At 47.6% G+C, this 25494-nt stretch overlaps 1 protein-coding gene across 3 annotated transcripts in view; it reads left to right on the top strand.

The window, feature by feature from the left end:
* Window positions 1-560: 560 nt before the first annotated feature.
* Window positions 561-25494, top strand: part of USP43 (ubiquitin specific peptidase 43) — a 49173-nt gene continuing 24239 nt past the window's right edge. For 2 of the 3 annotated variants that reach the window (XM_032498783.1, XM_032498784.1), the window contains exons 1-6: window positions 561-665; window positions 1212-2100; window positions 9780-9911; window positions 15071-15174; window positions 22800-22892; window positions 24488-24623. In XM_032498783.1, coding sequence (XP_032354674.1) covers window positions 1582-2100; window positions 9780-9911; window positions 15071-15174; window positions 22800-22892; window positions 24488-24623 — 984 coding nt within the window. In that variant the 5' untranslated portion in view covers window positions 561-665; window positions 1212-1581. The remainder of the gene's footprint in view (window positions 666-1211; window positions 2101-9779; window positions 9912-15070; window positions 15175-22799; window positions 22893-24487; window positions 24624-25494) is intronic. The other variant, XM_032498785.1, reaches the window with a different exon arrangement.

Consider the following 25494-nt stretch of genomic DNA (forward strand, 5'->3'; position numbering starts at 1 on the left):
AGAGTAGAAAGTTAAGCACGAATGATGGTGCTTTCCTCAAAGAAAACGCGTGTTGGGGATCTTTGGGGTAATTATCACAGGTGAAATTTCACAGGTGCTTTTCTGGAGTTGGCCATACAATCTTTCTCGTCTGCTTACCATTAGAAGGGTGAAGGAATGGACTTTGTGTGTTTATCATCCAACCAGGTATCCTTTTCCAGAGAGGGTAAATAATGGCGTTTTCGAGAAACACTTTGAGTCTTCAATTGCACAGTACAGTCATTTGTTCTGAGCATAATCTTTACCCTTTAATAAATGCTTCTTTTCTGACTCAGGTAACTCGCTGCTGCCCTATTTAACATATCAAGGTGGATATTTAATAAATGATGATGAGTTATTCATCAAATAATAAGAAACATTTCAGGGTTTTGATATAATAATGCATCCTGCTGATCTCTTGTTGAGCTAGAAATTGAGAAATTCACTTTGCAAGTCTTTGCCTGATTAATTATAAACCTGACAGTTACAGGATAAAGTTAGCAAGGCCCCCAGAATTACCCAGGGAATCACGGGCGGGACAAGGCAAAGCCAATTCTTACACAGCCAACAATTCAGCCAGGATTTTGCGTTAAGAAGTGAACACAGGACCTCGTAGGAGGCGCGCCCGGGAGCCGGAAAACTTCCTGGTAAGCAAATTCTGAGCTTGGAAAGAGTCAGGCTATGCGGCTGGCAGCCTACAGACTCGGGTCTAGTTCCGGTTTCTCTGCCTACGGGTCTGTGACCTCAGCCCATTGCGTTAACCTCTCAACCCGTTTCTCCAACTAAAAGAAGGACGATCAAGTCTCACTTGAAGGTTTTGGTAAACTCTTCAACCTAGCCTGTAATTTAAGCAAGCAAACCGCAACCATCACGGGGCAGCATGCGGCTCCCGGTTCTGGTCCCAGTACGGCGGGTCCCGGGAAAGGCTCTACCTCCCCTGCGGGGCAGACGAGCTGGAAGGCGGTGGCGCCACACACACCTGAGCCTGCGGAGGAAACAGCCGTGCACAAAAGCGCTCCCCATCCCTTCGCGGCTCCCAGTGCGCGTCTGTGCACAGCGCCCGAGGCTACCCCTTGGGGAGTCTGCCTTTCCATTCTCTTCACATTCACCTGGACGTAATTACGGGAAACCTGGAAATCGCCAGGGCTTTGCAATTCACTCCAGGGCGTTCATATTTACCATTATTTTCACAGCTTGAAGGTTGGGAGGTGAATAGGAGCAAAGGTTAAATTCAGGTCGGTAGGCTTATAAGAGGTAAGGAAGCGGGAAGGGAGCCCGAACGCCCCGCTCCAGCGCTTTTATTCCGGGTCCGCGCCGCGGGGGCGGGACCCGGCGGGGGTGGGGGCGGTGGGGCGCTGCCCGGGGCGGGCCCTAAGGCCGGATTCCCGCGCGGGGCGGGGCGGCTCCGCCCTTGGCTCCGCCTCCGCCCGGTCCCGGCACACCTGGCCCGCAGGTAGCCGGCGCCAGGGTGCCTTTCCGAGCTTGGAAGAGCCTGTTAGCGGTTCGTCGGCCCTGAGTCCGGGGTCTGGGGGCTCCGCTCCTGGAGGGGCGCCGGCGGGAGCCATGGACCTGGGCGCGGGGGCTGCGGCCGGAGAGGGGCCGCCCGCGCCCCGACCCCGCCGCCGCCGCCGCTCCCTGCGCCGCCTGTTCAGCCGCTTCCTGCTGGCACTGGGCAGCCGCTCCCGCCCCGGGGACTCGCCGCCCCGGCCCCGGCCCCAGCCCCAGCCCCAGCTGGGACCTGGCGATGGCGACGGGGAGGGGGGCTTTGCCGGCGTCCCGGGTCCGGATCCAGCCGCGCCCGGAAGCCCCGGGGAGGAGCGCCCGCCCAGACCCCAGCCCCAGCTCCCCGCCGGCGACGGGGCGCGGCCCCCGGGAGCGCAGGGCTTGAAGAACCACGGCAACACCTGTTTCATGAACGCCGTGGTGCAGTGTCTCAGCAACACCGACCTGCTGGCCGAGTTCCTGGCGCTGGGGCGCTACCGGGCGGCGCCGGGCCGCGCCGAGGTCACCGAGCAGCTGGCGGCGCTGGTGCGCGCGCTCTGGACCCGCGAATACACGCCTCAACTTTCCGCGGAGTTCAAGGTAGGCAGCGCTCGGCGGCCGCCGAGTCCCGGCCCTTCTGGAGAAGTGCTTGCGCCATCAGGAAAGGGTGTTCCTGGGGACTTCTTTAGATGGCATTTACCAGTTCAGCTCCGGATAGTCGCTTTTGTTTTGAGTTGATTAGTATGTTATTGCTTGCGAATGTTTTCTTTTTGAATTAACTTACAGGCATTTTTTGAGGGGTGGGGGTGAGTGCAGGGAGCTGGTAGATTGGAGTGTATTCAACCCTTTTTTTCTTTTGCGTTCAACAAACATTCGTTGAAGGGTTCTAACGTCAGGGATAGAGTTACCAGTCTAGAGGCATGCGTTGGGGGTGGGGGGGGGAGTCCGACTTCGAAGGCCAAGACCTCGGAGGAGGAGACGAAAGATGAGGACGCAGCTAAGCCAAGATCTAGGAATAATCCAGAGAGAGGGAACAGCACATAGAAAGGCCAGAGGCCTGAAGGAGTTGAGAACTGGAGGCATGAAAGAAACCGAGGGTGGTTGTTGCCCACAAGAGTAGAGAGGGGCCTATGTGAGGTTGGCCAGACCATGTAAGGTCTCGGAGGCAATAGTAAGGAGTTAGCATTTTGTTCTAAGCCCACTGGAAGCTAAGACCCTGCGCGCCAAGTACTGCGCTGAGTGCCGGAGGGGAGACAGTGCGTGTGCCGTACCGGAGGTGCTATCCTTTGGTTCAGTGTGAATTAAATCGTCTAGGATGCGTTAGCGTGGGTTTGTATCCATTGTCCCCGCGGTTACGGTCTACTTACCGGGGATGCTGCAGGATCATGAGGCTTTGGAAGTTATGTGTATCACTTCACCCAGGATTAAAGCAGGGTATTTGTTTGGGGTCCCGGTTGGATTAAAGAGTCCTGATAATTGATGCGCATGGCTGGCTTCCTGCTAAAAAACCACAGCTCTGGGCAGAGAGCTGAGGCTCCCCACAGACTAGGGACTGTTGTTCTTGGGGGAGGGGGAACTTGTCAGTGTTCATTCCACAAGCATCACCGCTCTTGAGTTTCAGCCTGAGAAAGCAATCCTTGCCATGTGACCCTAAAGGATGCCAACACTCACCGTCCTCTCCTCTGCTTCGACCAGTGAAGACCTCTCCTGCAGGAGTCAGTGGGTCAAATGGGTGTCAGTAATACCTCCTTTGGCATCATTTGCTTTTTAAATGTGAGAAGCAGTGGTTAAGAGCAAGTTCTTTGTGACCCTGAACAAGTTACTAAAAGCTCAACTGTGCCTCAACGTTCCTCATCTGTCAAATGGGACTCTAGTGGTACCTACCTTATTATAGGGTTGTTGTGAGTATAAAATGAGTTAATTATATGTCCTCACCTGCAGAGACCTGGAGGAGGCAGGGAGGTAATCTTTGTGTACCTTTTCTCTTGCTTGATGCATTCTCATCCTGTTACTGCAGCAGTGAGAGAGGCAAGAGGAGTTGAAATGTCTATCAAATTAGTAATCACTTTCCTTGACTCACCAGGATTTCCTATCTATTGTCTGCTCTCAAAGTGCCAAGAAGCTCCCTGTGAGCCTTGGAGAACTGAAGGATAATCAAGTTGTTAATACATTGATAAAGGTGATATGTCCCAGGGTTTCCTGCGACTTCAGGAAGGCAGCCTTGGAGAGAGTGGAGAAGGATTCCAGAATCTGGGCTTTTAAACCTTGCTGGTTGAAATCTAGGTGGGCGCTTCTTATTTCATAGATGAGGAGACACTTACTCATTCAACGGATATGGAGTGTCCAGACTCTGTACAGGGAGCATGGAATACGTGTGGGGTGATAGGCGTAACTCCTGATCCTGGGGCTCCTCTCCAGAAGCCTACAGTCCAGCAGGAGAGGTGGAAGTCAGTGAAATAATCCCAGGGGTGTATGATTAGAACTGATAACAAGTGCTACAACATGAAGATACAGGGCACTTCTAGCGGGAGGGGAGGTGGCGTGAGGAGGCAGGGCAGGAGAGGTAACCACTGAGTTGAGTTTTGAAGGATGAAGGGTCAACGAAGGACATGGGAGGGTGGGCAGATTCACTGTAGACCCTGAGACTGAAAATGTCAGTCACTGAGGGGGTAGGGCCAAGAAGCCTTTACGGCTGGGCAGAATGAATGAATGATACGATGAATTCATGAAAGCTGATATGGCTGGGGGAAGGGGCTGGAGAATTGGCTGGGGACAAGCCACCTAAGATTGTGTAAAGGAGTTTGGTCTTTAAGAGGGATTGTTAGGTTCAAACCCAGAAAGGGAGGAAGTTAGAAGGGACCAACATGCTGGAGTGAGTTACCCCGGCCCAGACACACATATGGGATGGGTTTGTGGTATCCCATCCTTCCTGAGCCCCAAGTCACCTGGCCTGCACAGACAGTAGGACTGCTTTTTGTTTTAACAGCAAGTAAATACATACACTTTTGAAATCCTGCCCATGGTATTATTCATAATATTTTGCTTTTCTAATGATGTAATTAAATGTATGTAACTATAAAAAATTGGAAAGTGCTAAACTGTGAAAAAAAAATCTGGAACTCCACCCTCTAGAGAGAACCAAATAAGCATGTTGATGTGCTTCAGATCATATACAAACAATTGGAAGTTCTAGTTTTGTATCCTGCTTTTTAAATTTAAGCATTATCATAAGACTTTCTCCTGGTCATTAAAATATTCTATAAGACTTAATTTTTAATGATTGTATAATATTTCATAAAGAGAGCTTGTCAATCCCTCGGGATACATTTATGTGCTGTACAATTTTCCAGTTATCACGCTGCATTGAAAATTCTTATATTTAAATCATTGTCCTTAGCTCTGATCCTTTCTGTAAGCTTAATTCCTTGAAGTGAAATTACATGGTTAAAGCAAAGATGGCTATTTTGTTATTTTTAGATTTCTTGCTTTTTAAATCAACTTTTTGAGGTATAAATCATGTACAATGAAATGCACCCAGTTTAAAATATTGAGTTATATTAGAGATACAACGCTGTGCAGGGTACACAGCGTACTGATTTCCTGCATTTGTATTGCAGCAGGGTTGCTGACAGTAGCGCTGGTTAACATCGACCTGTTGCATAATTATCATTTTTCTAGTGTTGGGAACAATTACGATCTAGTCTCTTAGCAAGTTTAATGTCTATAGTTCAGTTTTGTTGTCTATAATCACTGCCTAGGCGCACCTCCTTTTATTGCAATGTGCAGGCATTTCATCCTTTACAAGCTGAGGTTTTGTGGCAGCCTGCGTTGGGCAAGTCTATCGGCGCCATTTTTTCCAGCAGCATTTGCTCACTTCATGTCTGTGTGTCACGTTTTGGTAATTCTCACAGTATTTCCAACTTTTTCATGATTATTATCCTTGTTAAAGTGATCTTTAATGTCACTACTGCAGTTGTTTCAGAGCGTCATGAACTGCACCCGTGTAAGATGGTGAACTGAATCAATGAATGTGTGTGTTCTGACTGCTCTGCCGACTGGCCATTCCCCCATCTCTCTCTCTTTCCTCGGGCCTCCCTATTCCCTGAGACACACAATACTGAAGTGAGGCCAGTGAATAGCCCTACAGTGGCCTCTAAGTGTTTGAGTGAAAGGAAAAGTCAATCCATGCAGGAAACATCTTTGTGGTCTTATTTTAAGAAATTGCCACAACCGCCCCAAACTTCAGCAGCCAGCACCCTGATCGTTCAGCAGCCATCAGCATCAAGGCTGACATGTCACCAAGATGAGACTTGCTGAAGGCTCAGATGATGGTTAGCATTTTTTAGCAATAAATTATTTTTTAATTAAGGTGTGTACATTGTTTTTTTTTTTTAGACATAATGCTGTTGCACACTGAAGAGATTATAGTATAGTGTAAGCGTAACTTTTATATGCCCTGGGACACCAAAAAACTGGTGTAACTCGCTTTGCGATATTTGCTTTATTACGGTGGTCTGGGGCCGAACCCACAATACCTCCACCTGGACCATGTATTTGTTTCCAGGACTCATTTATCTACTAGTTGCAAATCTGTTCCCTTAAACCACATCTCTCCCATTCCCCCACCCTCAGCCCCTGATAGCCACCGTTTTACTTTCTGTTTTCCTGATTTCAGGTTTTTTAGATTCTGCATATAAGAGAGATCATACCCCGTTTGTCTGTTCCTGTCTTATTTCACTCAGCACAGTGTCCTCATGGTCCTCCCATGTTGCTGCAAATGGCAGAATTTCTTTCCTCGTGGCTGAGTAAAAATGTTATGTGTAGAATCTGATAGGTTTTGACATGTGTACCTGTTAATCACCATCCCAGTTTTAAGTATTTATTGTTTTTTGGTTTTTTTTAGTTTTTAAATCGACTTTATTGGGCTTGACTATTTTTAGTACTCCTATCAACAAATTTCTTTCGAAATAATTATATCAAATTTTAGATATACCAGCGATGGGTATTTTCCTATGTACAGGATGTTCTGTCATTAATTTATAGAACAAAAAGAAGTAAGTGTCTTGTTTTTATTTATAAGCAGTGAGGTGTTGGATTCTTGCATGCTTTTTTACTAGTCGTAGGAATTCCAGCTGCTGTTGGAGTTGTCTGTTCATATTGTCTGTCTATCCATTCTGCCTTGGTCTTAATGTTCTTTTTTCTTGTTTCTGTAAGTCCCTCAACTCTTGTCATATTTGCTGCAAACTCTCTCCTCCTTCTCCCTGCTGAAAGTTTTACTTATTTCATACCTTTTGAGAAGCATTCTATTTTATATACTTCTAGTTCTTCTATGGTTATATTAAGGATTTCCACCATCTGGAATTTATCTTAGCTTATGTGCTTGAGGATCAATTTTAGACCAACAATTTTAGGCGTGTGGGATGCCTCAAGTGATATGCTGGAGGCATTGCTTTTTTTTTTTTAACCTTTTAAAATTGAAGTATAGTCAGTTTACAATGTGGTGTCAATTTCTGGTGTATAGCACAATACTAAAGTCATACATATACATACATATATTCTTTTTCATATAGGTTAATATAAGATATTGAATATAGTTCCCTGTGTCATACAGTATAAACTTGTTGTTTATCTATTTTATACATAGTAGTTAGTATCTGCAACTCTCGAACTCCCAATTTATCCCTTCCCACCTCCTTTCCCCCACCAGTAACCAGAAGTTTGTTCTCTGTGTCTGAGTCTGTTTCTGTTTTATAAATAAGATCCTTTGTGTCTTTTTTTGTATATTCCACATATAAGGGATATCATATGATATTTTTCTTTCTGATTCTGGCTTATTTCACTTAGAATGATGATCTCCAGGTCCATCCATTTTGCTGTAAATGGCATTATTTCATTCTATTTTTTTTTTTATGGCTGAGTTGTATTCTGTTTTGTATATATATATATATATATATATATATATATATATATATATATACCATATCTTCTTTATCCAGTCATCTGTTGATGGACATTTAGGTTGTTTCCATGTCTTGGCTATTATAAATAGTGCCGCTGTAAACATTGGGGTGCATGCGACTTTTTGAATTAGAGTTTTCTCTGGATATATGAGGAGGCATTTTAAAAAAAAGTTTACCTTCATCATTTGTGTGTTTTGGAAGTTCTGGACAAAACAGTAAGACACCCAATGGAAATGGAGTAAAAAATAATGAACAGAAAGAAAATTACTAAATGGTTCTCGAAATCCATGTTTTAGAATTATTGCTGTCACTGATGGGGTCAGGTACAAACTAGAAGATCAAAAGCAAGACCGATTTAGAAACATATAAAAATGAGATTTCATCCCTAAAAACCAGAAATATGAAATAACTAGGAATATTTATTATAACAGATATCAGATAAATGATCAGTGTTGTGAGGGAGAAACCCACACTTGCACACACACACACAGGTGGAGCCGTGCCACACTGCCGAGTAGAAATACCAAATGTTGCTATTCATCCCTCCTGCGTTAGCATTTACCTCTGATGCGGTTCTGGTCACATTTCAAGAGACTTCCAAAGGACTTCAATAGTAGAATCAATAGGTAAAGTCATAAAAAATATTCTGTAAAACACCTGCCAGATACTGTTATAATTGGAGAAAGACCAATAAAGAACAGTGTTCATTGTAAAAAAAAAAAGTTTGCAATATACAAATGAAAATGAAAAAAAATCTCCTATGGTCCCACCTTTCTAAAACCATTTGTTAATATTTTACCATATATTTTCTAGTCTTTTATCTATCTATAAATCTACATAAAATAATCTCATATATTTTTGTATTAAAAATGACAGGATCATTCCTTTTCTCTTGAGCATCTCCTCAAGCATAATTTTTAAGGCCATCTGATATAAGTGTGCAGTAAGTTTCCCCCTGATAGCTGTAATACATTGAGGTATCTTTGCTTGTATCTCTCATTACCTTAGGCTAAACCCCGCGGCGTGGAATTTATAAAGAGGGACATCATTAAGGTCTTATCTTGTCTGTCTTCTTGAAATTGTCAAATTCTTTCTGGAAAGGTTGTGTGGCTCTCTAGCCAGACTAAGATGAGGTAAGTGTCAGTTTTAAAGGATTAGGGTGATTAGCAGGAGGGGAGTGGATTTCTCTTGGAAGGAAGAATAATTCGAGGTAGAGACGATAGACGTGGGAAAGTGTGTTTGCCTCCCTGCCACAGTGGCTCATTTACCAGGAGCTTTGAAGTACGTGAGGGAGTGGTGAGCGATGGATGGGACCAGACCGGAGGAGTTTGGATTGTTAGGTGGTGAGTCAGTGGGTCAGGAGGGGTTGGGAGTAAGGGCACCATCACCAGCGGGGCTCTGGAAGATGGGTCTGAGCTCTCCTGCCGGCGGTGGGTTGGCAGGGGGATGTCCCGGGGGCTGGGCTCCTCTGTGGGTAGGTATTGCCATCTGGATCAGCAGGAGTTAGCACTTAGCAATGGCACTGGGACTCCTCTGAAGGAGCAGGATGGGAAAAGTTGGGAAGCCAGAATCCGAAGCTGACTGATGTGTGTTTGAGGGGGAACCTGAAGGAGGACACTGATGCTAAGAGAAAGAGCTGGCTTTAGAGATTTCGAGTTGGAAGGGCGGGATCGAGGGACCCCTCCCCCGCCTCAACCAGGAGAGAATGTTGGTACTAAGGATACAGGTTTGAGGGAGACTGGGGGGTAGAGTTACCAGATAAAAGATATGATGCTCAGTTAAACTGAAATTTCAGATAAACAATAACTTGTGAGTAGAAATATACCCCTCAAGTTGCATAGGGCATACTCCTACCACAAGCACCGTTCATTGTTTATTGCCTATTTATTATTTACTTTATTCGCTAATCTGACAGCCCTGCTTGGGAGTCAAAGTGCAGAGAAGCCTGGGGGAAGAATCCAAACTAGACCCTCCTGTGCACCGAAGCTAGAGTGTTCCAGAGACTCAGAACCAGCATCTTAGTTAAACCTTGAATCTTGCGTCGACACATCCTAAGGTTTTCTGTAAATCCCAAGGAAAGACTAAAAGAAAGGAAAAGAAAACAGCCCAGGCCCTTTGATTCCACTAGCCGTGGTGAGGGTGGTCTGGGTCCGCAACCCCGCTCACACTGCTTCCCTGGGGGAGGCTGCTTCCTGCTGCGCAGGGTTTCTGAGCTGTCATTCCCCGTCAGGGCTGAATCGCCACCGTGGGTAGACTTGGTGCTTAGCTGGTTGTTGGAAAGGCCAAACTGCCCATCTGATTTCCCTCTGTTCCTTCCAGAATGCTGTGTCCAAGTACGGCTCTCAGTTCCAAGGCAGCTCGCAGCACGACGCCCTGGAGTTCCTGCTCTGGCTGCTGGACCGCGTGCACGAGGACCTGGAGGGCTCGTCCTGTGGGCCGGGGTCCGACCAGGTCGGTCACCCTCGAAACCACACACAGTGTTGGATTTCCTTTTCTTCTCCCTTGCGTGTTTACTCAGCTCCTCAAAACTAAATCTGGAAACCCAGATTCTTAGATTTGTGTGTATTCTGGCCACCGCACACACAGCACCATTCCTTGCTCCTTCCTCTGAACCCCGTTTGTGTTAAGACCAGGCATTTCCTCCCATTGCAGCACCTCATCCTCTTTAATCCCAGGGAGACAATGAATGAGGGTTTCTGTTTGGTTTAAAGTTTGAAAAATCTCCTTTTTGTCAATATCCTAGGCTTTAGTATGGTCAGCCGAGGCCATGCGTGCCGTAGTTTGTTATTTTCAGGTGGTACCATTTTAACTCTCCCCTTGCTTTCTCACTCATCCTACGGAGCAGCGACTCCCAGTCTTTTTCTCAAGACACAGGATGGATAATCTTTCCATGTGTGCACTTAGCGTTCCCAGATTTGGATGAAACCTCAAGCCCTTGAGAATAAGAGAGCCCTACGATCACTCATAATAACCACGGTTAATCGTCACATCAGCTGTGTTCTCTGTGGGCTTTGCTAAATAAAGATCAGTGATGAGTTCTGCTCTAATGCTGTCCTTTCATCTCTCACTTAAAAATGTAAAAGCTTAGAAGTTATTATCCCATGAGAGAGCAAAGTTACTCCCACAGTATCCACGAATAATCTGCTGTAATTTAAAAAAGTGTTTCGCCAGCTTTGGTCATTAATCCGTCACGTGTTCCTCTTGACGTGTCTCAAACCCGATCCAGGTGCAGCTGCAAGAACTGCTTTGCTAGTTTGTTTGTGTTAAGTCTGGACGTTTTTTCCCATCCCTCCTGTGAGTCAATTAAAAAGCCCTTTGGAAGTGTTTAAATCTTTCAGCCGTCACTTCTTCATCCTTTCATTACCTGCTTGGGGCCCAGCATTCTAGAGAAGTGAAGACTGAACGGCAGTCCCAGTGGTGTGGGAGGGATAAGTCCAGGCACCTGGCGTTCAGCAGGATGACAACCGCGAATAGTACTGTGCTGAATGCCGGAAATTTGCTAAAAGTAGATTTCAGGTGCTCGCACCCCACACAGAAGAGGTAGCTACGTGAGGAGATGGCTGTGTTGGTTAGCTCGCCGGAAGTGATCATTTCACTGTGTAGACGTAAATCAAGTCATCCTGCGGCACCCTTTAAATATATACAATGTTTATTTAAAAATAAAGTGGCTCAGGAAGCTGAGTCATCTTCTTCTTGTCTGTATAGCCAGCTGTTACCTGTCTTTCTCTCTCTTTGAAAATGACAAGTTGTACCTTTAAGAAGAGGAGAATGTAACTATGTATGTCTTGAATAAGAATAGACCTATCTAAAACAATGTAATGTAGAAGCTAAGAGCCTGGCAGAGCTGCAAAAACAGTTCTCATGTCTGAGATAGCAGGTTGCCAAATGCCTGGGACGGGGGAGATAATGATTGTATAGTATTCTGTACTCCTCAGATCACATCTTGGAGTGTCGTACCCAGTATGAGTAACTACTGCCATTTGTGGAGTGTGGCTAGAGTTATTATCCCCATTTTATAGGTAACCCAAGATTCAGAGAGGTGGATAACCTTCCCAAAGCAGCACAGCTTAAGAAGAGACAGAATCAGGATTCAAGTCGAAGGAGGTCTGGCTGGAAAGCTGGTTTTCTTATTTTTAGAAAGAACCACCTCATTCACTCCAAAAGACACAAATGAAGCAAAGCAAAAGCATCATCAAACAGAACCTGGGAGGACCAGACCCTCAAAGGTTATGGTGTTTTCTCTGGGTTGTGGGGTTATGGGTGAGTTTTCATACACGTACTATGATTTTCTGTTTATCTAACTCAGACCCTTTTAGTTGCAAGTGACAGAAATTTAACTTGGTCAAACTTAAGGAGAGGGCATTTATTGGCTTTTAGAACTTGTAAGTGCAAGGGCTGAGCCGGCTTCAGGTAAGGCTGGATCTAAGGACGCAGATGATGTCCCTAGGTCTTTGGCTCTTTGTCTCTTTGACTCTCCATTCTCAGATTGGCTGTGCGCAGACAGTGGCAAGATGGGCCCCTGCAATGCTCATATAGCCTTTTCCACCTGGGATTCCAGAAAAAGCCCAGGAAGGAGCCCAGTTGTCATAGCTTGGCTCACATGCCCACCCCTGGGCAGATGGCCACCAGGATGGAATATTCTGATTGGGCATATTGGTCACATGCCCGTGGCATGAATGCCACCGAAATCACGTGGGCCAAAGACGGCTTCTGTAGAGTTAGGGCAGGTTACTTCTCCCAGGAAGGGAATGCTGAGCAGATAAACATGTTGCTAAAGTATAATCCACAATCTTAGTGTGAACACATTTTGAAATCAGAACGATGTATTAAAAAAAGAGAGAGAGACTGTGTACTGCGATGTGTCATGTGCCAGGCACCCGACGTGATGCTTTCAGGCCCAACTTCACTCCTGACACATAGGAGACGCTCACAAACTCTGCAGTGGTTGAAACAATCAGGTATTTATCATGTCTTAATGCTTGAGAGGGTAGCTCGTGTGTCCCGGCTGAGGGAAACGGAGCTTAAGTTGTTCAGGTCACTCAACTTCTGCCCGGTTGAAGGAGACTCTAATCTGAGTCTCCGGCAACCTCCTCCCTCTGGCTCTTCATTTGACCTGATTGAAACCAGAAAAGATCCTTTTCTCTGTCCGGGGTCAAAGCTGCTCTAGAAATTTGCTCTCAGAAAATCGGGCTGCCCGCGGAGGCCTGGCTGTGAACGCTTGAAGGTAAAAGAGCAGAGCTGTTGGACTGTTTGGCACGAACTTCGTTTTCTGTTTCCAAGAAGGAAAGGGACTGTCCTCTGTGTAACTCTGAACAATTTTTCTTTCTGAGGTTATTTCTGTTTCGAAACATATGAAAGCCATGTAGCTCGATTGATTTGAAACTGGGAATAAAAAACATAAGGACCACTTTCTTCTCTATTAACGCAATGATAGATGTGTTCATCTGGTGGAAATGGGGTCTTTTTACTCACCTTAGATGCTGTGACACAAGAAGCCATTTTGGCAGGTGATCTTACAGAAAACACCACTCATGCAGAATTAAGAAAGGAATGGGGCTGGGGGAAGACCAGGAAGTTAACATTTATTAAGCACCTACTGTATGCCAGGCGGGATACCTGTATCTTTTTTGATGGATTGATTGCCTTTTTAAATGGAGGTACAGGGGCTTGAGCCCAGGACCTCGTGCATGCTAAGCACACATTCTGCCACTGAGCTCTACTACCCGCTCCCCCCCCCCCCTTTTGGATTTAAATGATGGCTCCATCCAGCTGGATGTGATATTCCTATTCCTTTTAGATGCAGAACAAGGCTCAGGGAGAGATTCAGGGTCACTGGTCTAGTGGAGTCAGCCAGCCTGGTCTGACCTCGTGGTCCCTGCTTTGTGAATGACCCTCTGCTGCCTCTTACCCCAGCCTCGTTCGGGATTTTCTCTTTCCAGACCCAGCCTTAGATGATCCCATCCCAGCCCCTTCCAAAGCATGCTGTGCCATCATCTTGACACAGAAGCAGCCCTGTATCATCATGAGGTCTTGGGTTGCAAGGAGCAGCAGCCGGCTTCAGCTGACTCAGACAGGAAGTGCAGGGTGTGTGTCGTAGACTCCAAGGGAAGGCTGAAGCAAGGCTTGGAACCATCAAGAACCAGACAGCTCTGGGATGGGGGCATCTTGGTGGCAGGAACGGCTCAATCCTCCAGCCTGGACGCTTCCGCTAGAGTCACTCTTTGCAGCCTTTTGGTCTCTCTGCCCATGATTGACACACGGGGCAGGAACATCAGCTCTGTCTGGTTGGGTCGTGTGCCTGTCCCTTTGGTAAGGGAGGGCAGGATGCCTGATTAAAAAGCCTTCCCCGCCTCCCCATGGACTGGATTCTATGTTCCCAAAGCAGGGGAGGCTCTTCCCAAAGAAGAGGAGTCAGTCCCGGGCAGCCCCAAAATGCTAATGTCCGCTCTGCATCCAGGTTCTCTGTCACTCCTCCGAGCCTTCTGCCCGCCGTCAGGTGCCTGCCCTGGGGTCGATGACCCTTGACTTCAGCGTGCCCACCCCTCCTCCCCAACCTACTGTCTCCTTTTGACTTTCCCTCCTCTGTTAATGGAACAGGAGTTCTCCAGCCACCAGGTTGGAAGCTGCGAGTTGGCCCCGCATATATCCTCCCTCTTCCGGTGCGCAGTTACAGGCTGTGTCCACAGGGTGACTGGACTGAGTCCATTCCTCCTCTTTATTTTCACAGCTCCTACTCTAGGCACCCTGTGGGGACGCAGACCGTTGAGCCTCCTATTCTGTGTCCTGGCTCCAGACTCCCCTTCCTCAATCGTGTGCTTGGCTGTCAGGTTACAGCCTGTCTCTGTGCACATAGGTACCACTTAGGTTCAAAACCCGTCAGATACGCCCCATCCTGGAACAACGACAAACACTTATACGCTCTTGCTGACACCTTGATTTTGGCCTCATGATACTGATTTTGGATGTCTGGTCCGAGACCTGTGCAAGAGTACAGTTCTGTTGTTTCAAGCAACTCGTTTGTGGTAGTTTGCTGGAGCCGCAACAGGAAATTAATACATACGGGAATGCAAAGGACACAAGAGGACTGACTGTGGAGGAGGGAGGAGGCCGGTGCATTGTTCTAAGGCGTGAGCAAACCTGGTTTGTCTGAGAAAGATGATGCTCGTGTGAAGACTGGCTCCCCCGGAAAGTGTGGACTGGAACGTGGAAGATGGGCAGATTTGGTGTGGGTGTATTTGGAGTGAGATGTACAGGAGGCAGCTAGACACAGGGGCCCTGCAGGAGGGAGGGAGGGGCCCAGCAGGAGGGAGGGAGGGGGCCGGGGGATCCGAGGGAGGGAGGGGCCAGGCGGGTGTGCGTCAGCGCTTGCCATCGCTCGCCAGCGCTCAGGCTTCACTCCCGCTCTTTCAGCACACGCACGGTCTCTCTCTCAGGGAGTCTGGGGGCCCCGGCATCGAAGGGGTGCTGAATTAACGGTAAGACAACATGGAAGGTTCTGCTTCTGCAGGTCTGGGCCCCGGAAGGGGTGCTGTGGACCCAGGAGGAGGCCGTAGGCTCCGTAGTGATGGGAGGCACATCTAATCTTGCTTCCTCTCCTCATTTCTTTGCAGCTTCAGCCTGAAACCAGGAAAACCTCTGAGAACGCCCTGTCCCCCTCGGCTCCGCTTTCTTTAGGCCGAAGTTTTGTGCAAAGCCACTTTCAAGCACAATATAGGTAAGAATGGGGGGTGTTTAGAATTTGTTACTGAGGGGTTCAGAAAACTTGGTTGCTGGTAACCAGCCTCCCATTGCCAGGTCTACCCCGAGATTACAAAACTGTAGAACCATAAAATGCTTCTCTCTCCCATTATAAATCCCAGTGAGCCAGTCACTCCTATTGTCTCTGACCTTCGGTGCTTATTTCCTTTCTTGCTGGCTCCTGACCTCCCGTCCCTCCTTGAAGGAAGGGTGATGGGGTGATGGGTGGGTGGTTCTACAGAGTATGACTGTGGAGGCCAAGATCCCCCCAGCAGGACATCATTCAGGAGTGGATGAGATCTTTCTTCTTTGTTCTTTATCGCCAGATATCCCAGTTTCACAAGTTATTTCTAGTTCAAGATTTCCCAGCATAATGGAGTTCTTAAAAAAATAACTACTGATTGTAGACTCTGACTTCAGAAAGTCTGTGTCCTCTTTGGGCTTTTACATACGGTAGTTCAGAGACTGACTTAAGGCAGACTGTTTTCCAGTATGACAGTGTTTTAGTGCAAGCACTGACTGCAGGGAGAGCTCTGAAAGGGGAGAACCCCTCACCCACCCCGGGCTTCGCGGAGGAGGTGCGCCTTCTGATGAGTTCTGTAGGATGAACAGGATTGAAAGGGTGGAAATGGATTCAAATAAGCATGAACCCCAATCCGAGGTGGAAATGAGCACAGTGATCAGGATTTAGGGGGAGCCACTGGCTACATGGATGCTTGCCCAGATATTTTTAAATTTAATCCTTACCAGTGCCTTAGGAGATGGGTTACCATCTGGAAGGTCGGGCATTTTGGGAGGATACATTGTAAACGGCAGAACCAGGACTGACCTTTGATAAATCTCTGACGGACAAGTCCTGCTTCTGCTTTCTTTATGATTCTTCCTCTTGGGTGATTCTTCATCTGACCTCGCTCTTTTCTTGTGATGCTCTGCTGTTACTTCATGCACGGCAGCTCTGCCCTCCTGATCTCCATTATGGACACCAAGACAGGTTTTTATATTCTTCTGGATGTTGCGTTAAATCATTTTCCGAGGTATGCTTTTCTCTGATTCTCCTGGACACTCTTCTTTTTCCTTTGCTCTGCCGTCTTTTCCATAAGCCTCCTGTTGGGTTTTATCTCTTATTTACTTCAAACAAAGTAGCAATTATTCAGCCTTCTAGAATTCATTGACTTAACGGCCATTTCCTTTTGTCTTTTGGGGCGATTTGTATTCTTTGTATTTGGAAAGGAGCAGATGACTTAAAATTGCCCAGAAACTGTTCTGATTTAGGATTTATATTATATTCAGTGATCACCCATAATATATTTTGGATACGATCAGTGTCTTTGAGGTGACTGTTTATTTAGGAAGACCAAGTAGTTTTGGACACACTTTGGAAGAATACCAAAGCTGCTTTCCCACTAGAACAGAAAATCCACAGCAATTAAGTCCTCTCACTCTCCCTGACCATGGAGGACCTCACATGACCTTGAGTGACAGCCACAGTGACCCTGGGCTCTCCCTCCTGCCCTTGGTCGCTTGGCATATGGGGTAATTAAAATCTCTTCTAAATGAGCCCCACTCTCGTTGTCCATGAAGAGAGGCCCCGTGATTTCCTGAGAGAAGCGATGATATATTATGAGGTTTGCACAGAGGAAACCTAGATTTTGTGTCTACTAAGCTTTTTTTGGCCATGGAAGCTGCTTGTAGGGCCTCTGTCTTATCTCCAGGTACTCAGAGCAGAGGCAGCTTGAAAGCAAACTAAGGAGACAGAGGATAAGAATAGAGGAGGAGGGAGAAGAGCATCTAGAAGGAGGGAGGGGGAGATGAAAGGCGAGGGTATGTTAGAGCTCGGGGAAGGGTCCCCATAACTGCCTCCACATAGCACTTGCTGGTGCCCCCATGCAATACATCCACTCACTTCCTTGCTCACTCGGTGCTCTCCACCCTCTTCCCCTCTTGTCCACACACACTCTTTTCCTTTCCTTCTTTCACATCCTTGAGCATCGGAGGTTGGGCTTGGTCCAGCGGCTACAGTGAGAAGCATAATTCCTTGCCCACGAGAGAGAAAATTACTAACCAAACAGATCCATTTATTCTCTGGATAACTTATTTATTTATTAAAATGTTCTTATTGGAGTATAGCTGACTTACAGTATTCTCTGGATTTTTAACTCATGCCTACTACGTGCCAGCTTCTCTTCTGGGTGCTGGGAATTAGGCTGCAAATCAGACCCAGCCCCTGTTCTCAAGGAGCTCATGTTCTGTTGGGGAGGTGTCAGATGACACACTCGCAACAGGCCATTGCGGATAACGATGCATGTCACCTGGGAGATGGGGGAGGCAGCCAACCTTAGATGAGGTGATGGAGGAGGCTTCTTTTCAGAGGGGACACTTGAGCCTCAAGCTGAGTGACAAGGAGCCAGTCATTCAAATACCTGGGGATAGGGTGTTCCAGGTAGGAAAAACAGCCCGGGGCTCGGGATTGGAATGGTCTTGGCCAGTTCGAGGAGCAGAGAGCTGCTGAGTGGTGAGGGATGGGAGGTGAGGCCAGAGAGGTGGACGGTGACCTGGTGGTGCCGGTGTCCGGTCCAAGTGTGGGTTGTAGTCTCAAAGGCATAGGAAGCCACTGCAGAGTTTAAAGCAGGGTGTGGTGTAGTTACCAGTTTAGAGACTGGCTGGTTGTTTTGGTGATGAAGAGGGCAGGACCGGGAGCAGGAGCAACGATGTTGCACTGGCCTCCCAGTGGGAGAATGGTGGCGGCTGGGACCATGAGGTGGTGATGGAGAGAAGTGGGTGGGTGGGGACCGTGTTTGGGATGTAGGGGCAGTAGGACTTGCCAGGATTTAAGGGGAGGGGTGGAGGGACGGAGAGGACCATGAGAATCTAAGGAGATGCCTGGATTTTTACCTCCTTATAGAGCTGGCGAGTGCTTTGAAGGGAAAACTGAGGGAGCTTTGACGTGTATGTTATGAATGTGAAAGGGGAAGAAACTCCTGTCTCCCTTTACATTGCTTTTGACCACCACCACACTCACCACACATCTGGCCCCAGACGTGTGCATGTTCGCCCCCACAGACACTCCTGCAGTTCTCTGCGGACACCCACTGAGCATCTGACGACTTAACTCCATTCTGACACCATCCCCTCAGAGTGAGCACAGACCCCACAGGGTCAGCGCTCAGCCCCCAGGGCTGCCTCCCCACCACCCATCACAAGTCCCCGGTCGTCACCTGTGCTTCGGACCGGCTGGCTATACATTGGATGTTTCCACCACCACCTCCTCAGGTTCAATAATTTGCTAGAGCGGCTCCCAGGACTCAGGAAAGCAGTTTACTTACTAAATTAGCAGTTTATTTGGAAAGGATATGACTGAGGAGCAGCAAAATGGGAGATGCATTGAGCAAGGCATGTGGGAAGGGGCTTGGGGCTCTCATGCCCTCTCTGGGTGCACCACCCTCCCAGCAGCCCCTCTGGTCACCAGCCTGGAAGCTCTCCCATCCCCCTCTGCTAGGGTCTCTCTGGAGGTACCATACGCAGGGGCCACTGATCCAGTCACTGCCAGCTGTGATGAACTTAACCTCTGGCCCCCTTCTTTTGCCAAGAGGTGGGGGTGGAGCTGAGCCAACTTGGCTGGTTCCACTGGCACCCAGCCCCCACCCTGTGCTTTTATCTGGGGGCTTTCCCAATGTCTGCTCATTAGCAGAAAGCAGGTGTGGTCGGTGGCGCTTGTTATGAATAGCAGAGATGCTCCTTTTACCTTTCTTCTTGCCCATATCACTTGGGAAATTGCAAGGGTTTTAGGAGCTCTGGGCCAGAAGACCAAACGCGTATTTCTTGTTCTGAATGGCAGTATCACCAGGCGGCAGGGGAGTCGGGAGGATTTCTGAAGAAGTGACAATTAAGCTGATCGGATACGAAGGACAGTGGGTTCCCTTTGGGTAGATTACTGTAGCAGGATGAGTAAGAAGCAAGATATTCATGCTTAAAAAAAAGGGGGGTGGGTGGGATGGTGACAGCTAAAAATAACTGCTTTCTGCCTGATAGTCCACAGTAAAAAAAACATAGTTAGGCACGTCCATCTGGGCTAGGGCTCTCGAGGTCTGAGAAGTGATTTCCTGCAGCGGTCCGTGGGCACCTGCTCCAGGCCGGGGCCCGAGCCTGTGCTTGCTGCTCTAGACCCTCTTTGGCCTCTTCTCCTGGGGAAGGCTTGCCTGGGATGGAGGGTCACCCCGGTATCAGCCTTCTTCATGGAACTGCAAGCTGGGAGCGTTATTAGGGGTTAACCGAGAGACCCGCTCACTGAGGTTCTCCCTCCTCCGTCTCCCCTGGTCCCCCTCGTTAGGGGGCTGAGTTTTTGCCTTTGGCTGGAGGAGAGGAGGGGAAATAATAGGATGCTGGAGGTTATAGACCAGAGGAAAAATTATTCCTTATTCTACATGATTATCAGCTTGAAAACATCTGCAAATTTAATAGCCAAGGATTGTTGCTATGTTAGTTCTGGCTAGAGGAGGGATTGCCCGCACACACGTGTGTGTGTATGCGCGCGTGTGTGTGCGTGTGTGCACGTGTTCATCTCGTCATGTCATTCCTAGCTTTTATTCACAGCAAGCCTAACCTGGTCCCAGTTACAGGCACATTCCCTTTTCAGCAGAGTATGTTTCAGAAGGCTTTCTCAGAACAGCTCTTGGCGAGGAGACATCTTACTTGTGTGTTGTCACAATTACCATTGCGGGTGTGGACACGCGTTTCCCCAGCCAGCAGGCAGGTAAAGCCAGCCAGGTCTGAGGTGGAAGATGTGTGTCCAGCAGCAGCGAGAGGCCGGAGTGCGAACCTGCAGTGTCATTTCTGGGCGTTTGTAACTGATGGAGAAGAAAGAGCAGTTCTGAGTTCCAGCAGCAGGTGAGAGGCTGGCTTTGCAGCAGAAGCTGTTTCAGGGAGAATAAATACCTGAGGGAGAAGGGTGTGTGAACACTAAAGGGCAGCAGGTGATTTCTGTCCCTTTCCCCTGTGAGCATGTGGGGGACAGCAGGACAGGACCGTGAATGGAGGGCATGGCGAGGACAAAAGGACCCTCAGGCCACATTTGGGGGTAGAGCTGGAGCCTGGTAATACCTGGAGTTTTCTGTGACAGTGACGCTGCCCCTCCCTCCCTGATCTGTTGGTCCCTCTCACTGTCCCCATTTCTCCTCCTTTGAGGAACAGGTGCATTTCACATCCTGTCTGTGGTTTATTATGAAAATATGTTTCCTTCATTCTTTAAAGACAAAATTAGACCTTTCTCTGTTTTTCCCAAACTACACATCTCTTACGCCTGACAGAGATTCCTGGCTCAGTAGAAAGCCACGTCCCTGCATCCGTTGAATAGGATGCATCTACAAGAAAAACGCAGCCTCGCTTAGCTTTAGTAGGTTAAACAAAAATTGAGTAAGTCAAGGAAAAATACTCCCGTCTCGTTTGTTTGCTTAAATGTGAAACAGAGATTTGGAAATTTCCCAACGACAAAAATACATCTTTCAGGCCTCTGTTCTGTCGTGGTACGTGTTGGGTGAGGGTGGGAGAAGGGTTAGAAGAGAATTGGGGTGCCAGGGGAGATCCCACCAGTGTCAGCTCCTCTTGGTGGCTGGGGCTCCATGTCTGAGACATCTTGTTGACCAAAGCATCACCACGGTTTTCCCAAAGGGAGATTTAGCAGAAGCAGCGAGAGTGATTGAACTCTGCTCTGTTTTCTAAAATCAATGCTTGGTGTTAACTTGCATCCCGGAAAACCAACCTGTTATGAGCAGAGCACTTAGGGTTGCCTGGGACAGCACCCCAAAAACCTCAGGGTCTCTTGCTTGGCCCTGGTTTTTTTCAGTTTTGTCTGCTTGATGGAAAACCATTCCAGCAGGACTGGTGCTTTCTGCAGAGACTTAGGAAAGCTGTTTCTGATCCCAGCTCCAGTGTCCTTGCTGACTTAAGGCCTCGGGCCGTCTGGTGGGGACAGCATGGCCTGCCAGTGGGATATTCTTCCCTCTTCCCAAGGAAGTTCGTGTAGATTTTAGGATAAGGAGCGTAGCATCCGGAAACTCCTCACATCTTGGCAGAATCTGCCACATTATATGATTAAAGAAATAAAATAGGAGTACCTGCGTGGAATATAAAAGTTGCCTTTCACTTTTAGAGATACGTGCTAAATAAGGGAGTGTTAAATTTAAAAGAGTTTAAAGAATATAAATAAACTATGCAGATTTACTTATACTAAAGACTCTGAAGAAATGATGATCGATATGGACTCTGGAACCTGAGCCAGCTCAACCACTTAAGAGCTGTGTGTCCTTGGGCAAGTGACTTACCCTCTCTGTGCTTCAGTTTTTTTTTTTAATTGCAGTATAATTGACTTACAATGTTGTGTTAGTGTCTGATGTACAACATAGTGATTCAGTTATACATATATATTCTTTTTTCATATTCTTTTTCATTACAGGTTACTACAAGCCATTGAATGTAGTTCCCTGTGTTATACAGCAGGACCTTGTGGTTTGTCTGTTCTGTACATGGCAGTTTGTATCTGCTAATCCCAAACTCCTAATTTATCCCTCGCCTCCCACTCCTCGGTTTTTCCTTCTGTGAAATGGGGCTAATCCTGGTTGTTACAGGTAGCACAGGGGTTAGGAGAGGCACAATGCCCGGTTCTATAGTAACTTCTCTTTTGACGTCAGCTGTTGTTAGTAGCTGCTGTTTTCTGAACTTGATTTCCTCTATCCCCACAGTAAGGAGGGCCACCGCATCAGTGGTTCTCTGCCTGGCTGAACCCTAGAGTCACCTGTGGAGCTTTTAAAATTCCGATGCCTGTCCCCTCTCCCTGGGTGCCCTGAAACAGAATCTCTGGGAGTAGGGCCTCCACATCTGCATTTGAAAAAAAGCTTCCTGTGTGATTTAGGGGCACAGTGAGTCTGAGACCTTCGAGCTTGAAGGCTGTATTTCTATTTGGAAGGGTTACAGCGTCCCTTCCCACACTCAGTGCATTAATACATGTGACGAGACTTGAAAGTCACATAGCATGAAATTAGCCATTTTAAGGTGTGCGGCTCAGTGGGCACACATCCGTGATGCTCTGCAGCTGCCATCTCCTTCCAGTTCCTAACCGTTTTCATCCTCCCAAAAGAAAACCTGTTCCCCATTAAGCAGTCACTCCCCATTCCTCCCTCCTCTCAGCACCTGGCAACCACTGGTCTGCATTCTGTCTCTGTGGCTTTACCCGTTCTGGACAGTTCATAGAAATGGAATCATAAAATGCGTGGCATTTTGTGTCTGGCTGCTTTTACTCACATGCTGTTCTCCAGGTTCATTCATGTTGTAGCGCATGTCAGGACTGCATGGCTGAATAATCATCCATTGTGTGTACATAACATGTTTTGTTTACCTGTTTATCCATCGACGGACACGTGGGTGGTGCCCACCCTTTGCCTCTTGTGAACGATGCTGCCATGAACATTTGTGTGCAAGGATTTGAATACCTGTTTTCTGTTCTTCATGGTGTAGACCTAGGAGTGGAACTACAGTGGTAACTAACTGTTCGAGGAACTGCCAAATGGTTCAATTGTGATGAAACTGTAATGTGTCTCCTTTGCCCTGCAGATCTTCCTTGACCTGTCCCCACTGCCTGAAACAGAGCAACACCTTTGACCCTTTCCTGTGTGTGTCCCTGCCTATCCCCTTGCGCCAGACGAGGTACGTGAGTGCCACGCCTGCCAACTTGACTTCCATCCTTACTCCTCGTGGGCAACCTTTTGCTTCTCAGCCAAGCATTTCTCTAGAAACCAGCCTTGTACCTGGGGGGCACTGAGTTATTAAATGGGGCAATTAACGTGAAAGGTTACTGTGCCCTTCCTTAGCAGAGGAAGGAATTATATAAACATGCTTTTGTTTATTGGCCCCGTTGCCAGGCTGATGACTTTGGCCCATTCAGGAGCCGGCACAGGCCAGTTGGTACCACTCGGTCAGACGGGGCAAACCGGAGAAATCTGTCACCATCTGCCTTCCCTTGCTTTACTTCCAAATCCTTTTTCCTCTCGGTGAAGGTGTAGGAAAAGGTTTATTTAAGGAGCAAAGGAAAAGGAAAAGGGTGGTAGGGAGATAGGAGAAGAAAAAGAAAAGAGGAGGCGGGATGAGGGGGGAGGCGTGGTGAGGCTCAGCTCTGTAACAGTAAGAAGCATGCAGGGCAGGCGTCGCAGGAGCCCAGGGCTCTGCAGTGACCGTTACGGCAGCTGGCCAGTGTCAGCCTCGTGGAAGGTCAGTGAGCTCCTACACGGGACGCCTTCCCTGGCATTGGAACCAGCACTTCTTCCCTGTATTCCGCACCTCCAGAAAAGCCATTTCTCTTGCTCTCTATCTGTTGACATCCTCCATCCATCGTTAGGATGCAGTGAAGACAGGATGGCTTCATAAAGCCTTTCCTGGCAACTCAGTCCCCCTTTCTGCTCTGAATTCCTGTGCTGTTGATTTTCTGTGCCACAAATATAACACTGGTTTAGCCTCTCATCAGTGACACCATCCAGTGATGTCTGCTGTGAGCTGTGGTTCCTGGCCTGATGCAGCTTAGCACGGTGGTTAGGACCCCTGACTCTGGGGCCCGACTCCCTCGGCTCCAGTCCCAGCTCTGCTAACTAGTTGTGTGAATTGGCTAATTACAAGTGGAGCCAGAGAGAGCATCCATAGAGATCGGACAGAAAGGCTGTGTCCTGTTACCAAGGGGGGAAGTTCCCTTTTGCTTAAGATTATCTATTTAGCATACAGAACCTTGAGACCATAGATTTCTATAGATGTCCCTGACGCACGATGGTTCGATTTACAATTTTTTGACTTTATGATGGTGTGAAAGGCAACACTTTATTTTCACATAGGCTTTGTGTGAGATGATTTTGCCCAACTGTAGGCTCATGTAAGTGTTCTGGGCACTTTTAAGGTAGGCGAGGCTAAGCTATGATGTTCAGTAGGTTAGGTGTATTTAATGCCTTTTCGATTTAAGATATTTTCAGTGTACAATGAATGGGTTTAACGGGACATAATCCCATCATAAATTGTGGAAGATCTGTCTTGTCATTCTTAATAACATATCTTACTTTTAACTTGCTGGGAAACTACACTCAGCTGAGACCCTTGGCGATTTGGCTCTCCACTGCCACCTGGTGACAGCATACCTAAAGTGCAGTAACCCCACCGGGAAGCAGAGACCTGCCCAAGTGCCGAACTTGATGCAGTATCAGGGATGTTGGCAACAGTTCATGTCAGTCCTTTAAGGATGTGGCTTCCTTCCTATTTTCCAGATTCTTGAGCGTCACCTTGGTCTTCCCCTCGAAGAGCCAGCGGTTCCTGCGGGTCGGCCTGGCCGTGCCCATCCTCAGCACGGTGGCAGCCCTGAGGAAGATGGTTGCAGAAGAAGGTGGCGTCTCTGCGGATGAGGTGTGGTGGCACTGCACTGGGGCCTGGTCACCGGACGATGAATGCTGACTGGGCCAGCTGTCTAGGCTGCTTAGGATAATTTCTGGCTTGCTGGTGACTCCAGGGTGATTCATGAGTTTCTCTTTGATTAGTAGACCGTGGTGTCCGTGATGACTGGCTTTGACCTCTCCCTGCATTTTCATAGAATAACCAAAAAAGGACACCACCTTCGTCTTCCAAGAAGGTGATGGTGATTACGATCATCATTGTTTCAACGATAGCTGACGCTCAGTAGTGCTTGCTAAGTGCTGGGCACCATTCTATGAACTTCATGTTCATAGCTGACTGACCCCTCCCAGCCATCCTGTGAGGTAGATATTACAATTATCTTCATTTTACCAGTGAGCCCAGAGAGGGTAAGTGACTTGCCCAAGGTCACACAGGGCAGTGGCTGGGCCAGTATTTGAACGCAGATCGTTTGATTTCAGAACTGAAGTTGCTAGTCTATATTTTCAGTCCTGAGACAAGGCAGGATACTGAAGGGACAGTAAATGAAATACGAGGCACTGCTGAAGGAACTGGGGATGTGTTCATGAGAGAGGCAGTCTGGGAGAGAGGGGATGGATGTGCTCAATTAAAAAAAAATTTTTTTTTGAGATTCTTGGTAAAGAGTTTGGATTCACTGTGGGGTTTTTTCTTTTCTTTCCATCTTTCTTTTCTTTCTTCCTTTCTTCCTTTTTTTCCTTTCCTTCTTTTTCTTTCTTTCATTTATTTACTTAATGGATGTACTGGGGATTGAACCCAGGACCTTGTGCATGCTAAGCATGCAGTCTACCAATTGAGCTGTACCCTCCCCTGTCACTGTGACTTTGGAGGGCAGACTCCTACCAGC

This window comes from Camelus ferus, chromosome 16, assembly GCF_009834535.1.
Source record: "Camelus ferus isolate YT-003-E chromosome 16, BCGSAC_Cfer_1.0, whole genome shotgun sequence".
Lineage (NCBI taxonomy): Eukaryota > Metazoa > Chordata > Mammalia > Artiodactyla > Camelidae > Camelus > Camelus ferus.